This window comes from Pteropus vampyrus, unplaced genomic scaffold (assembly GCF_000151845.1).
Source record: "Pteropus vampyrus isolate Shadow unplaced genomic scaffold, Pvam_2.0 Scaffold453, whole genome shotgun sequence".
Taxonomy (NCBI): domain Eukaryota; kingdom Metazoa; phylum Chordata; class Mammalia; order Chiroptera; family Pteropodidae; genus Pteropus; species Pteropus vampyrus.
In genome coordinates this window covers 1,743,279-1,758,402 of record NW_011889234.1, presented here as the reverse complement: position 1 = coordinate 1,758,402, position 15,124 = coordinate 1,743,279, and the positions used below count along the sequence as shown (strand labels likewise).

General features: G+C 35.0%; 1 protein-coding gene across 7 annotated transcripts in view; it reads right to left on the bottom strand.

The window, feature by feature from the left end:
- Positions 1-10,337: 10,337 nt before the first annotated feature.
- The window catches only part of WDPCP (WD repeat containing planar cell polarity effector), a 291,597-nt gene continuing 286,810 nt past the window's right edge, over positions 10,338-15,124 (bottom strand). For 6 of the 7 annotated variants that reach the window (XM_023524235.1, XM_023524234.1, XM_023524240.1 and 3 more), the window contains one exon: positions 10,970-11,141. In XM_023524235.1, the coding sequence (XP_023380003.1) occupies positions 10,985-11,141 (157 nt within the window). In that variant the 3' untranslated portion in view covers positions 10,970-10,984. Of the gene's footprint in view, positions 10,361-10,969; positions 11,142-15,124 lie in introns of those variants that run through there. The other variant, XM_023524239.1, reaches the window with a different exon arrangement.

Below are 15,124 nucleotides of genomic sequence, written 5' to 3'. Positions count from 1 at the left end.
CTGAGGATTTTATCTAGCTCTTTCCTTTGGGACATATTTGTCTGTTTTTTCATTTTCCTCAACTCTCTATGTTGGTTTCTTTGCATTAAATAAAACAAGTAGCCATCCCAGTCTTGAAGGAGTGGCTGTGTGAAGGAATTATCCTTATTGTTCAACTCTGCCATAACTCTTGGTTGTCTCTCAAACCTTTGTCATTATCTAAGCAGCCTACTTTCTTCTCAGTGGCTCCCAGTAGTTGAGGGTATCCCAAGACCTGTCAGTGTCCCAAAGGGGTGGATATTACTCAGCACCCAGATTCAGGTTGATTGGAAGCCAGACCCTCGGGTAGCAGCTCTTAAAGTATACAAACATACTTCTTTCAGGGGAGGACTGGGAGACAGGTGTTTAAGTGTGCTTCCTCTGCAGTGAGCCCTGGAGTGATAGCCAGTGAAGAACTGTTTCTTCATTTGCTACTTCGTTTGTCCCATTGAACCTCTGAACATAAATCCTGCCAGCCTTATCTAGGGATATGTCCTCTAGGAGGCAGACATAAAAGCCAGAGCACCAGACATGCATACAAACTTCTTTCCTGGAGACACCAGCAACTTGGAGCTAGGCAGAGGGAGAGTGTTATAGTGCCTGCCTTCCAAGGTCTCTGGAGAGGATTATAATTGGCCATTAGATGTATGTTTAATTAGAAGCCTATCCCTCAGGCCACAGGTATAAAGATAAGCTAATAGGCCTGTTTCACAGAAAGACTGGGCAGTTCAGTGTGCTGCCTCTCCATTGTGCCCTGGGGGTAGCAGTTAAGAACTCTTTCTCCATTTGTTATAGTCCTTTGGGACCTGTGAATGTAAGCCCCACTGTCCATCAGAGCCAGGCAAAGTAGTATTCCCTGGGTGGCAGCCACAAAGACTGGTGTGCCAGATGAGCACACAGTTCCTTTTTAGGATATACCAGCAACCTGGAGTAAGGCAGAGGGAGAATGCAAAGATGGTGCCCACTAACGTCGGTCTTTGGAGAGTGTTCCACTTGGCCACTAGATGTGTGTTAAATTAGATGCCTGCCTCTCATGCCAGAGCTTTAAGATAAGCAGATAGGCCTCTTTCAAAGAAAGATTGGGAGATTTTCATTCAGTACTTCTGTGCGGGGCCCTGGGACATACCTAGCTGAGTCTATGCAAGCCATTTAAGAACTATTTCTTAGTTTTCAACAGCCTTGTGGGCTTCATGGATGTTAAGCCCCATCGGCTTTCAAAGTTAGATGTTTGGGGCTTGTGTCTCAGGTGTAGGACTTAAAAGTTGGGGTACCAGATGTGGGGTTCAAACCCTTCATTCCTCAGAGAGAAGATCAGAGTTGAGAGTTCCCTCCTGACTGTTAGTTGCCATGGCAGGAAGTTTGTGGCAAGATTGTGTCCCAGCCTTTTCTACTCATTCCTATGTGTAGGAGTAGCTCAGCTTGTTTTTGGGTTTCTTTCAGAGGAAGTTGTTTCATATGTAGCTGTAGATTCAGAATGTCTATGGGATAAGGTGAGTTCAAGATATTCCTATGTCATCTCGAACCAGAACCTTTTTGGACATTAATTTTTAAACTTTGCATTAATTTTTGTTGTAAGTTTATGTTATAAAGGTATTGATCCATGCTGAATTGGAAATTTTTAAAAAATGAAGCAAAACAAAACTGGCCCTTCTCCATAGATTGTTTGATTCATGTATGATTTCCATAAAGAGAGAAGGAAAGAACTTTCTGTCTTCAAAAGTTTTTCTTTTTCTTTTACTGTACTTTCCCCCTGCCCTGCTTTTCCAGGCTATCCATCTTCTTTAATCTCTCAAATTTTAGTAAAGTTCTCAACTTAGCCAACATGGTCATTTGTTAGGTTTTTATTTGTATTAGATTTTCTCTGTATTAATTTAGTTTGCATAGTTTCCTCAAAATACTCATATCTATATGAGTATTAATTTAGTTTGCATAGCTTCCTCAAAATACTCATATCTATACAATTCCTGCCTGTTCTTGTTTTGTGTTAGAAATCTCACCTTATAATGGTTTTGTACTGTGGAAATAAACTTGGCTAAAGAGACTTGTGTAATAGTTAAGTTTATGTGTCAATAAACTGAGCCACAGGGTACCCAGATATTTGGTCAACATTATTCTGAGTGTTTCTCTAAAGGTGTTTTTGAGTGCGTTTGATATTTAAATTGATAAACTGAGTAAAGCACATTGTCTTTTCTAATGTAGGTAGGATTCATCCAACTAATTGAAGGCCTGATAGAACAAAAAGCTGAACCTCCCCTGAATAGGAGGGAACTCCCACCTGTGTGTCTTTGAGCTGGGACACTGATTTTCTGCTGCCTTTGGAGTTAAACAGAAACATCAGTTTATCCTTGGTTTTGAGCCAATTGGCCTTCAGATTGGAACTAGACCATCAACTCTCCTGGGATTCCAGCTTGCTGATTATAGATCTTGGGATTTGTCAGTTTCATAATGATGTGAGCCACTAAGTCAGAGTCAGTCTCTCCCTCCCTCCCTCCCTCTCTCTCTCTCTCTCTCACACACACACACACACACACACACACACACACACACACAATTGCTTCTGTTTCTCTGAACTCTAACTAGTACAACCTATATTCATTATTTGTTCTTACTGCCATCATCCTTTGAAAGTACCTCCGTGTGGCATTTCGCATATAATAAGACACAGGGGAGGACCTGATATGTTATATATAGCCACTTAGATTTTATTGTTGCAAAAATTTTTTTTTAACTTACCTGAATACTACTTTTACAGTAAGTAGAGCTTACTGAAATTTATGTAGGGTAAAAGAAGATTCAGTAGCCTAGAGTACAAAGAAGGCGGTAGCCAATAATTATAGAATGCTATCAGCGATAATGTGGAAGAGATTTGGGAAAAGATCGTTAGAATTTGACAATAGGAAATGATTAATCATTTTCAAAGTGAATATTTTTAGAAGCATTGGGTAGAACGAATCATATATGTATTAATATATTTTGGGTGATGAGGAAGTAGAAATAGTTTAAAAATGTGTAGTAGTAGAGAATAATTTTGGTAGCTATGGTGTAGACAGGTTATAAAAGGTCTGTACAATTTAATGTCACTTTAATGTCGTTTTGGAGAATGCATCAAAGCATTCTACCATAGTTCTTAACCATGAACACATTATACGCAGGGATATTACTGCATAACATAGCTTCTGATACCTAGTAGGCACTCAATAAATATTTGTTGAATGTTAGATAAATATTTGTTGAATATGATATAACAGGTTATATTAAATATTTTATCATAATCTTTAATGAAATTATGCTTTTCTGTTTCTACTGTCAATATTTTCATTCAGGGTACTTTACTCCCAAATTATTATAATGAGCTTGCTGTCTAGTTTTTCTTTTGGTCATTTCTCATTTTTCATCAATTTGGGATGAGGCCATCAGATTAATATTCTTTTACCATGCTTTTGATTTTATCACTCTCCTGCTTGACAATGTTATAAGCCATATAACTATTGAAATAAGTGTAAACTCTTTAGTCTTACATCAAAGCCTTTCCACAATCTGGCCTATAACCTACCTTTCAATCCTTATCTTCCACTAGTCCTTTACACTGTAGTATCATTGGGCTTACAAAGCATATAAAACAATGATCTACTAGCCCAGTAAAATGACTGTCACTGCCAAAAAATGACAAAATCCAGCAGCCAAATGTTGGTTGTTTTAAATAATTCAAGTTCTTCATTTATGTTTCTTAAACATCATGAAGGAAACTATTAACTACAGTGATAAAAAAAAAAAAGCTGTAGATGTATATAGCTTGATGTGTTTGGAGGTAAGTAATGCATCTGTGAAACCATCATCGCTATCATTACCATAAACTTATCCATCACTTCCCAAATTTCCTACCACTGCCCTCTTTGTTGGTTTTTCTTTTTTCTTTTTTTGTAGTAAGAATACTTAACATAAGATGTACCCTCCTAGCAAATTTTTAAGTATATAATACAGTATTATTAATCATAGACCCTGTGTTGTACAGTGGATCTCCAGAATTTATTTTGCATTTGTAAAGTTTTATACTGTTTGACCAACACTTTCGCATTTCCCCCTCTCCTCACCTCTTGGCAACCACTGTTCTACTCTCTGCTCCTATGAGTTTGATTATTTTAGATTCCGCACATGAGTGAGATAATACAATATTTCTTTTTCTGTGTCTGGCTTATTTTACTTAGCATAATATCCTTCAGGTCCATCTATGTTGTGGCAAATGCCAGGATTTCCTTTTGTTAAGGCTGAATAATATTCAGTTGTATGTATATACCACATTTTCCTTATCCATTTGTTCACTGATAGACATATGGGTTTTTTCTACTTCCTGGCTGTTGTGAATAATGCTGTGAAGAACATAGGATTGTAGATACCACTTTAAGAACCAAATTTCAGTTCTTTTAGATATATATAACTAGAATTGGAATTGCTAGGTCGAATGATTTTTTTATTTTTAATTTTTTTGAGGAACCTCCATATTTTTCATAGTGGCTGCACCTATTTACATTCTTATCAACAGTGTATAAGGATTTCCTTTTGTCCACATCCTTGCCCAACACTCTGATAACAGCCATTCTCATAGATGTAAGATGATATCTCATTTTACTTGTAATTTCCCTGATGATTAGTGATTTTGAGCACCTTTTCATATATATGTTGGTCATTTGGATATATTCTTTGGAAAAATGTCTGTTAAGGTTTTTGCCCATTTTTAATTGGGCTATTTTTTTTCCTGTTGATTTGTATGAGTTCTTTATATATTTTGAATATTAACTTCTTATCTGGTGGATTGGTTGGCAAATATTTTCCCATTCTGTAGTTTGCCTTTTCATTTCGTTGATGGTTTCTTTTGCTGTGTAGAAGCTTTTTGGTTTGATCTTAATCCCACCCATCTGTTTTTTGCTTTTTGCCTGTGCTTTTGGTGTTATATCCAAGAAATCATTGCCTAGTCTAATGTCTAGTAGCTTTTTGCCTATGTTTTCTTCTAAAAGTTTATTGTGTCAGGTTTTAAGTTTATATCTATAATCCATTCTGAGATTTAAAAAGAATTCTTGTATATATTTCATGATGAAAGATAAACATACAGATACAGTTTTCTCTAAATCAAATGAACTGTGCAGTTTTTATGGCTTTGTTTTAAAATTTGATGTGTTTGAGGATTATCGTTTTATTTATTGAGCCTCAAAACTAAATGTATTTAAGGGTAAAGAAAGTAATTTTGGTGCCTGGTGAGTGACTGGGTTTCTTTAATTAATTAGAGGACAAACTCCTGCATTACTGATAGGCATTTCAGTCCTGACAAATCTGCACTCATAATTGTCTGGTCAGTCGTGAGAGTCAATACATTGATCAAAATACTTCAAATTTGTCTTGCTGGTAATTGGTTTGTAGCCCTCTCGTTCTTTGTCGTCATGCTGCTGGAACACAGCTGTCCTGTAGACCAATCTCAAGTCATTTTTCAGGGTCCCTGAAGAAATCAAATCAGTCCATGAACATCACCACCTGCATTGCCTTTTTCTGTGATACCCTCTGATATTTGTCTCCTCTTTTCTCTCCTCTCTCCAATTCCCATTTTCATTTTCCATACTATCCCCTTTTATTTCATCTACAGTCTTGCTATGGCTTCTTCTTTATATCTTTAGTTATAGGTCTTTTGTTCAGTTAGTCTTTCGATGGTTTTCCAGGTTGTTTTATAATTTAGTTATAATTTATTTTTATTTATTTATTTTATTATTAGTTTCAAGTATACAGTACATTGGTTAGACATTTATATAGTTTATAAAACAACCCCCCTAATTGCTCTTTCTCTCTTCTGGCTCTCCGCACAGCCGTTACATGAATGCTAACTGCATGCCATGCTCCCCATCCCTATGACCATCTATCAACTACTAATTTGTACTACTTTAACCCCTCACCCCATTCTCCCAGCCCCTCAAGTTCCTCCCCTCTGGCTATCACCAGATTGTACTCTATATTTGTGAGTCTGTTTTTGATTAGTTTTTTTCTTTTTGTTCCTTAGATTTTGCATATAATTGAAATCATATGATATTTATCTTCCTCTGACTTCACTCAACAGAAAAACCTCTAGGTCCATCCATGTCATTGTAAACTGTAGGAGTTCATTATTTTAATGGCTGAGTAATATTCCATTGTATATCTGAACCATAATTTCTTTATCCCAGTTGTCTTTGGATGGGCATTTAGATTGCTTCCATATCTTGACTATTGTGAATATAGCTATAGTTGTAATTTTAATGTGGTCTTGAAAGGAGGCAAGCACAGTGTTTATATACTCCACCATCTTGTCTGGAACCCTCCATTTCGAGACTTTTTTTTTTTATATGAAGTGAGATAAGGGTCCAGTTTCATTTGTTTGTGGATAACCAATTTTCACACCAGCATTTATGGAAGATACTATCTTTTCTCCATTGTATGTCCTTGGCACCTTTATTGCAGATCAGTTGGTCCTATATGCATTGGTTTATCTTTTCTAAAAACCAATTCTTTCATTGATTTTTAAAAATTGTTTTCCTATTCTCTGTTTCTACACTGATCCTTATTCTTTCTTTCTTTCTGCCAACTGGGACTAGCTTTTTCTTTCCTAATTCTTTGTGGTGTAAAGTTATGTTTATTTGAGATTTTTCAAAATAAAAAATGTATTGCTACAAACTTTCCTCTTAGTACTGTTTTTGCCGCCTCCCATAGTTTCAGTATGTTTTCATTTTCATGTTTTGAGATATTTTTTAATTTCCTTTTTGATTTCTTCATTGACCCAATAGTTGTTTGTTTCTTTAAATTCCCATGTATTTGTGAATTTTCCCATTTTCTCTTATTATTCATTTCTAGTTTCAGTCCATTGTAAACAGAAAAGATACTTGGAATGACTCTAATCTTTAATTTGTTAAGACTTATTTTGTAACGTGGCATGTAATTTATTTTAGAGAATGTTCCATGTGCACTTGAGAAGAATGAATGTTCTGTTGCTGTTAGTTGGAATGTTCTGTATATGTCTTAAGTTTCCATTTGATTTACAGTGTTGTTCAGTTCTGTTTCCTTATTGATATTTTTGTCTAGATAATCTGTCCATTATAGAGATTTGAGTATTGAATTATCTTACTATCATTGTATTGCTGTCTGTTTCTCTTTTCAGATCTGTCAGTGTTTGCTTTTTTAAAAAAAATTTACTTAAATTAGTTTCAAGTATACAGTACATTGATTAGACATCTATATAGTTCATAAAACGATTCCCCCAATTGCTCCCTCCCTCCCCTGGCTCTCCACTTAGCCATCATATTATTGCTAACTGTATTCCCTGTGCCGTGCTCCCCTTCCCCATGACCAACTATCAACTACTAATTTGTACTTCTTCAACCCTTCACCCCATTCTCCCAGCCCCCCAACTCCCCTCCCCTCTGTCTGTCACCAAATTGTGCACTATATTTGTGAGTCTGTTTTTGATTAGTTTGTTCTTTTTGTTCCTTAGATTCCACATATACGTGAAATCATATGGTATTTATCTTTGTCTGACTTATTTCATTCAGCATAATAACCTCTAGGTCCATCCATGTCATTGCAAATGGTAGGATTTCCTACTTTTTTAATCGCTGAGTAATATTCCATTGTATATACGAACCATAATTTCTTTATCCAATTGCTGTTGATGGGCATTTAGGTTGCTTCCATATCTTGGCTTTTGTAAATTGTGCTGCCATGAATATTGGGATGCATAGATCTTTACTAATTATTGTTTTGGTTTTCTTTGGATAAATACCCAGAAGTACAATTGCTGGGTCAAAAGGTATATCCATTTTTAATTTTTTGAGAAACCTCCATACTGTTTTCCATAGTGGCTGCACCAATTTGCAATCCCACCAACAGTGTATAAGGGTTCCCTTTTCTCCGTATCCTTGCCAGCACTTGCTGTTTTTGATTTATTGATGATAGCTATTCTGATAGGTGTGAGGTGGTTTTAATTTGTATTTCTCTGATGATTAGCGACCTTGAGCATCTTTTCATATGTCTGTTAGCCATTTGTATTTCCTCTTTGGAGAAGTATCTGTTCAGGTCTTCTGCCCATTGATGTTTGCTTTTTATATTAATAAATGTTTATGTATTTCTAGGTTTATATTTGATGTTGCATGCATATTTATTTATAATTGTTATACCTTGTTATACCTTCCTGGTGAATTGATTTTTATCATTATATAATGATGTCTGCCTTGTGACAGTTTTTGACTTAAAGATTATTTTGTCTGATATAGTGACTCTTGTTCTCTTTTGATTACCATTTGCATGGAATATCTTACTCCACCCCTTTCAATTTTAGCCTATGTGTGTCCTTAAATCTAAAGTGAGTCTCTTGTAGACAGTGTATAAGTTGAGTCTTATTTTTAATCCATTCAGTAACTGTATGTCTTTTGGTTGAGGAGTTTAATCCACTTACATTTAAAGTAATTATTGACAGAAAAGGACTGTTGACATTTTCTTATTTTCTGTTTTGTAGTTCTCTTGTTTCTCTTTTTTGCTTGCCTTTATTGTTTGATATACTTTTTTTCCTAGTTACCACTTGGAGTGCAGCATCAAATATTTTATGGTTATAAGTTTGTTTAAAGCTAATACAACTTCAACTGCACTCATAAAGTGCACACTCTACTTCTTCCCTCACATACTTTATGAATTGATGCCAGATTTTACTTTTTTCTATTTTGTGTTTCCATTAAAAAATTTCAGTGGTTATAGTTATTCTTACTAATTTTGCCTATATCACTAGTGTTAAAAGTGACTTACATGTCTTTATATTTTCTTTAGCAGTGAGAGTTATTTTTCATGTTATCTATCATTTTTTTCATTTCAACTTGGATTGAGTATGATAAACTGTCAGCTTTTGTTTAGGAAGATCTTTATCTCTTTCATTCTTGAAGGACAATTTTTCCAGGTAAAGGGTTGGTTACTGGAACCTTATTAGTTTCCTTTGGTGGTGGTATGTTTACCTTATTCTTTGTGATCTTCGTAACCTAGAATTGGTGTCTGTGTATTTGAAGGAATAGGAACTGCTTCCATTTTTTACAGATTGTTTTTAGCAGGTAAAGACCTATTCCTGCGGGGTACCCAGATGGGTGGGCTTGCCTCCAGGACTGCAGTTGAGCAGGGTCATGGGGCTGCTTCCAGCTTCACAGTGTATCCATGGTTGGCTGGCCTGTTACTGGGGGCATCCATAACTGTAGCTTGTGCCAAGTCCTCAGGTGGATGAGGCTACTGTTGGGTCCCCAGTTGGCTAGCTTATTACTTGGGTTGCAGATCAGTGTGTCTCCTCCTAGTTCCCTGGGTGTATGAGACTGCCTCTGGGATCATGGTTGAGTATTTGGAGCTGGTCATGGGGTTGCTTCTAGGGCCAAAGTTGGGTCTGCAGTCAATGGGGCTGTTATTGGGGTCATAGATGGTGTAGTTCCTGCCAAATCCACAGTACTAGTAGTATGACCATGAATGAGTGGGGCTGGAGCCATGTCCATAGGGTGATGGAGCTGTTCCTGGGTTTGTAGCCAGGTCTGTATTCAGCAGGCCTGCTACCAAGGCATGAGCATGCCTTCTCAAAGGGTTTTTCCTTGGCCTTGGGCTCCATTGGGGTGTTGCAACTTTCTACTTGGGTTTTGATGTTCCCATAGTGGAACTTTTCTTCACAGATGGTTGCCAAATGAGAGTTTCTATGGAGAATTGAGGGCTGGGGGTCTCCTACACTGTCATCTTACTAGTAACCACCAGCTTTTAATTTAAACTTAGTGCAGCACCTTGTTCAATATTATTAACTCTATACTTCAAATTTAAGGGAAGACAAACACAGAGGGAAAATACAATTTTTTTTCCTACTGAGAATCATGTATCTTCAAACGGTTAATGCCAGAAATATCACTTTAAATTGTTTATTCAAGTGCCCATGCTTTATGAGAATCATGCCATTGAAATTGTGATTTCACAGGAAAGAATAACTGAAGAGTTAAAGTGACAGTATTTTGAGTCAGAGGTGGGACTGTATATAGGCTTTCTGACATACAGTTGGTAGACCTCAGTTTGTTAGGAAAAATGTTAGTAACTGCCGTATGCTTGGCACTATGCAATACTTCTTTAAAAATTCTTTTTCTCTCCTATCCACTTCCCTCAGATGTGAAGTTGCTCTTGCACATTTTCTTCTATAGGCTGTCTAGAAGGAAAACTTCATATAAAACCTTTTAATGCCACATGCTTCTCTTGTCCTTCTCTGTATCATCCTTTCTTTCAAATTTTGCATTTCAAGGTCTCTAAGACTTAGTTCAGCAGAATTAGCCCACTGTCAGGGAAAGGTAAGAAAATGAGTAGGCCAAGCCTAGAGTCATCTTTAGGATACAGTGAAAAGGGAACATAGTGAGAACTTTAAACTATTAATTACTTTTGTTCCTTCACAGTCAGTCATCAGTGTGTTATTTATGCTTCCTACTTCCATAATTTCTTATGCATATTAAAATTGTACTTTGAAGGCCACTAACTCAGCTGAACATCTTGGCTGGAAGTGATTGCTCTGTTAGTTTGTCAGGCTTCTTTCGGTACCATTTTTAGGAAGAATATTACATGGCTGCCTTATAGAACTTATTATGTACATTTTTTTCTTACAGAATTGGATAATAACCATGCCATTTTTCTCACTGACCTTCAGAGCCTGGTTTCTCAAACTAATCTCTAGGCTAGTAGCATACATATCACTTGAGAGCTTATTAGAAATTCAGGATCGTGGGCTTCAGCCAGATGTACTGAATGAGTATCAACATTTTAACAAGATCCTCACATTTATTTGTATGCTCATTAAAATTAAGCCTTTATTACAGTCAAGTGACTTGGTATTTTATATTATACCAACCAAGGGCAGTTTTGTAACACACTAACTAGAAATGCCCAGAGCTTTCTTATTTTTAATCATTTACTGAAAGCTGTTGCCAGCTATAACATTGTTTTCTGTTATACTTTGAGTACTTTGGGTACCTTGGACACCATTACCTTTTTTATTAAAGGTCTTACCCATCAAAGATTCAGCACAGATGTCTTTTTCAAGTTCATTTCTTCTGTCAAATACTTGTCTGTTGTATAAAGATTTGTTTTTTAAATCAGAAAAAAGGACAAAAAAATTATATGGTTAAATATGTTATAGATTATTGAATCTTTCCAAACTTCTGAACTGCATTTAAAAATGTAGCTTAAAATTTACTTTGGAACCTTTCAACAATATCATTTAAATATCATAATGTTTAAAACACTGAAAACTGCTTTTAATTTTCCTACCATTAAATATTTTACATTTTGAAGAGCAATAAATTTAACTTTAATATACAAATAAAATATTTCACATACACAGCTTCAAAAGGAGTATCATGGAAACAAATGCGATGCTTTGAAGTCCTGAGAGTGAATGGTAAAAGTTTTTAATTAAAATAAATTTTACTTTCCTAAGTTTAAGTATGATCTATTAGTGCAGAAAAATTCAAACAGGAAAAGAGCATCAACATAATCTAGATATTGAGAGTTCTCATCTGGATAGTTAGCTCCTATACTTGTTATTATGCATCTTTTTAACCAAGTAAACCTGAGATAATATCATATTATAAAATTTTATGTAACTCATACTTTTTGGTTTTATAAATTTTATTTAAATCATTACACATTAAAATGGACTTTTAAAGGTGTAGATTCTATGAATTTTAAAAGCAGTATAGACTCATTACCACCACAATCAGAATAGAAACTAGTTTCATCATGCCAAAAAAAAAACCTCTCTCATACTTTATAATCACACCTTCCCTACCAAGACCCCTGGTAACCACCGATTGCTTCTCTATAACTATAGTTTCGACTTCAAGAATGTTACATAATTTGAATCATATGGTATAAAGTTTTGTGACTGGCTTCTGTCACTTATTATAATGCCCCTGATATTCATCCAAGATGTTACATGTATTAATAGTTTGTTTTTCTAAATTGCTGAAGAGTATTTCATCCTATAGATGTACCAGTTTGTTTATTCACCTGCTGAAGGATATTTGTTTTCTCAGCTTTGGGCAATTATGAGTAAAATGGCTATAAAAATTCATGTGCAAGTTTTTGTGTGACATAAGTTTTCATTTCTCTAGGGTAAAACTTCAAGAATAGCATTTCTGGCTTATATGAAAAATATATGTCTGACATTATAGGAAACTTCTAAATTGTTTCCTGGGATGGTTCTATCATCAATTCTCAGCAATGTATGAGAGTTCCAGTTGCTCTGCCTTCTGACAAGTGCTTGCTGTTGTCAGTAACTTTTTATCATAGACCTTATAATAGATGTGCAGGGGTTTCTCATTATGGGTTTTTTTTTTTTTGACAGCAAGCTAGAAATTGAACAGTTTTATTACTGCATCAATCTACAACTCTAAATGCTTCTATGCAAACCAATGACTAACCAAGTAAAAAAATTCAAAAATTTAAACAGAAGCATAAAACATGTCTAAGAAAAGAGCAGCTATAATTTTAACAAATGTACATGTCTTCAACAGTGTCTTTTATTTTTCCTAAGAAACTTTGGTCTACATACTAACTTTTTAAAATTTAATTTTATTTATATTAGTTTTAGGTGTACAGTACAATGGTTAGACATTTATATAATTTATAAAGCAATTCCTCCAATTATTCTAGCACACATCTGGCAGTACACACAACTATTACAAAAATATTGACTATATTCCCTATCCTGTACTCTACCTCCTTATGGCTGTTCTGTATATACTAATTTGTACTTCTTCATCCCTTCACCTTTTGCACTTATTCCTCTCCAAACTCTCGAACCCTCTGGCAATCACCAGTTTTTTCTCTGTATCTGTGAGTCTGTTTTCATTTAGTTTGTTCATTTCTTTTGTTCCTTAGATACTGCATATAAGAGAAATCATATAGCATTTATCTTTCTCTGTCTGACTTATTTCACTCAGCACAATACCCTCTAGGTCCATCCATATCATTGCAAATGATAAGATTTCATTTTTTAATGGCTGAGTAATATTCCATTGTATATATGTACCATAACTTCTTTATCTAGTCATTTATTGATGGACACTTAGGTTGCTTCCATATCTTGGCTATTGTAAATAGTGCTGCTGTGAACATAAGGGTGCATAGATCTTTACAAACTGGTGTTTTGGTTTTCTTTGGATAAATACCCAGAAGTGCAATTTCTGGGTCAAAAGATAATTCTATTTTTAATTTTTTGAAGAATTTCCAAACTATTTTCCATAGTGACTGTACTAATTTGCAATCCCACCAATAGTGTACTTGGGTTCCTTTTTCTCCACATCCTTGCCAACACTTAATGTTTTTGATTAATTGATGATAGCCAGCTTTCAGGTGTGAGGTGAAAACACACTGTGGTTTTAATTTGCATTTCTCTGATGATTCATTACCTTGAGCGTCTTTTCATATGTCTATTAGCCATCTGTATGACTTCTTTGGAGAAATGTCTATTTAGGCCCATCTTTTAATTGGATTGTTTGTTTTTTGTTGTTGTTGTAAGCGTTTTTTATAGATTTTTGGATATTAACCCCATGTTAGATATATCATAGGCAAATATCTTCTCCCATTCAGTAGGTTTTTTTCATTTTGTTAATGGTTTTCTTTGCTGTGCAAAAGATTTTTAGTTTGCTGTAGTCCCATTTGTTTTTTTGTTTCCCTTGTCCGAGAAGAGATTTCAGAAAAAATTACCAATAGCAATATCAGAGAGTTTAATGCCTGTGTTTTCTTCTAGAAGTTTTATGGTTTCAGGTCTTATGTTTAAGTCTTTGATCCGTTTTAAGTTTATTCTTGTGTGTGTGGTGAAGCAGGTGGTACAGTTTCATTTTTTTGCATGTATCTGTTCAGTTTTCCCAACACCATTTACTGAGTAGATTGTCTTTACCCTATTGTATATTCTTGCCTCCTCTGCCATAGATTAAATGACCATATAGGTGTGGATTTATTTGTAGGCTCTCTGTTCCATTGATCTGTGTGTCTTTTTATGCCAGTACTATGCTGTTTTGGTTACTGTAGCCTTGTAGTATAGTTGATATCAGGTTATATGATACCTCCAACATTGTTCTTTCTCAGATTGCTGTGGCTATTTGCAATCTTTTATGGTTCCATATAAATTTTTAGATTATTTGTTCTAGCTTTCTGAAAAATGCATTGGTATTTTGATGGAGATTGCATTGAATCTATAGATTGCTTTGGGTATGGCCATTTTAATGATGTTGATTATTCCTACGCATGAGCATGGTATATGTTTCCATTTATTTGTGTCTTCAGTTTCTTTTTTCAGTGACTTATAATTTTACAAGAACAGGTCTTTTACTTCCTTGGTTAATTTGATTCCTAAGTATTATATTGTTTTTGATGCAACTGTAAATAGGATTGTTTTCTTAATTTCTTTTTCTGATAGTTCATCATTGGTGTATAAAAATGCAACTGATTTCTGAATATTAATTTTGTAGCCTGCTACTTTAATGAATTCATTTCTCAGTTCTAACAGTTCTTTTGATGGAATCTTTAGGGTTCTTTATATATAGTATCATGTCTTTGGCAAATAATGACAGTTTTACTTCCTCCTTTCTAATTTGGATGCCTTTTATTTCTTTTTCTTTTCTGATTGCTGTAGCTAGGGCTTCCAATATTATGCTGAATAAAAGTGTTGAAAGTGAACATCCTTGTATTGTTCCTGATCTTAAGGAAAATGCTTTTAGCTGTTCTCCATTGAGTATGATGTTAGCTGGAGGTTTGTCATACATGGCCTTTATTATGTTCAGGCATGGTTCCTCTGTTCCTACTTTGCTGATAGTTTTCCTTATAGATGGATGCTGGATTTTGTTGAATGATTTTTCTGAATCTATTGATATGATCATATGGTTTTTATCTTTCAATTTGTGAATGTGGTGTATCAGTAATTGATTTGCAGATAGTGAACTAAACTTGCACTCCAAGAATAAATCCAACTTGATCATGGTATATGATATTTTTAATGTATTGTTGAATTTGGTTTGTGTGTGTGTGTGTGTGTGTGTGTGTGTGT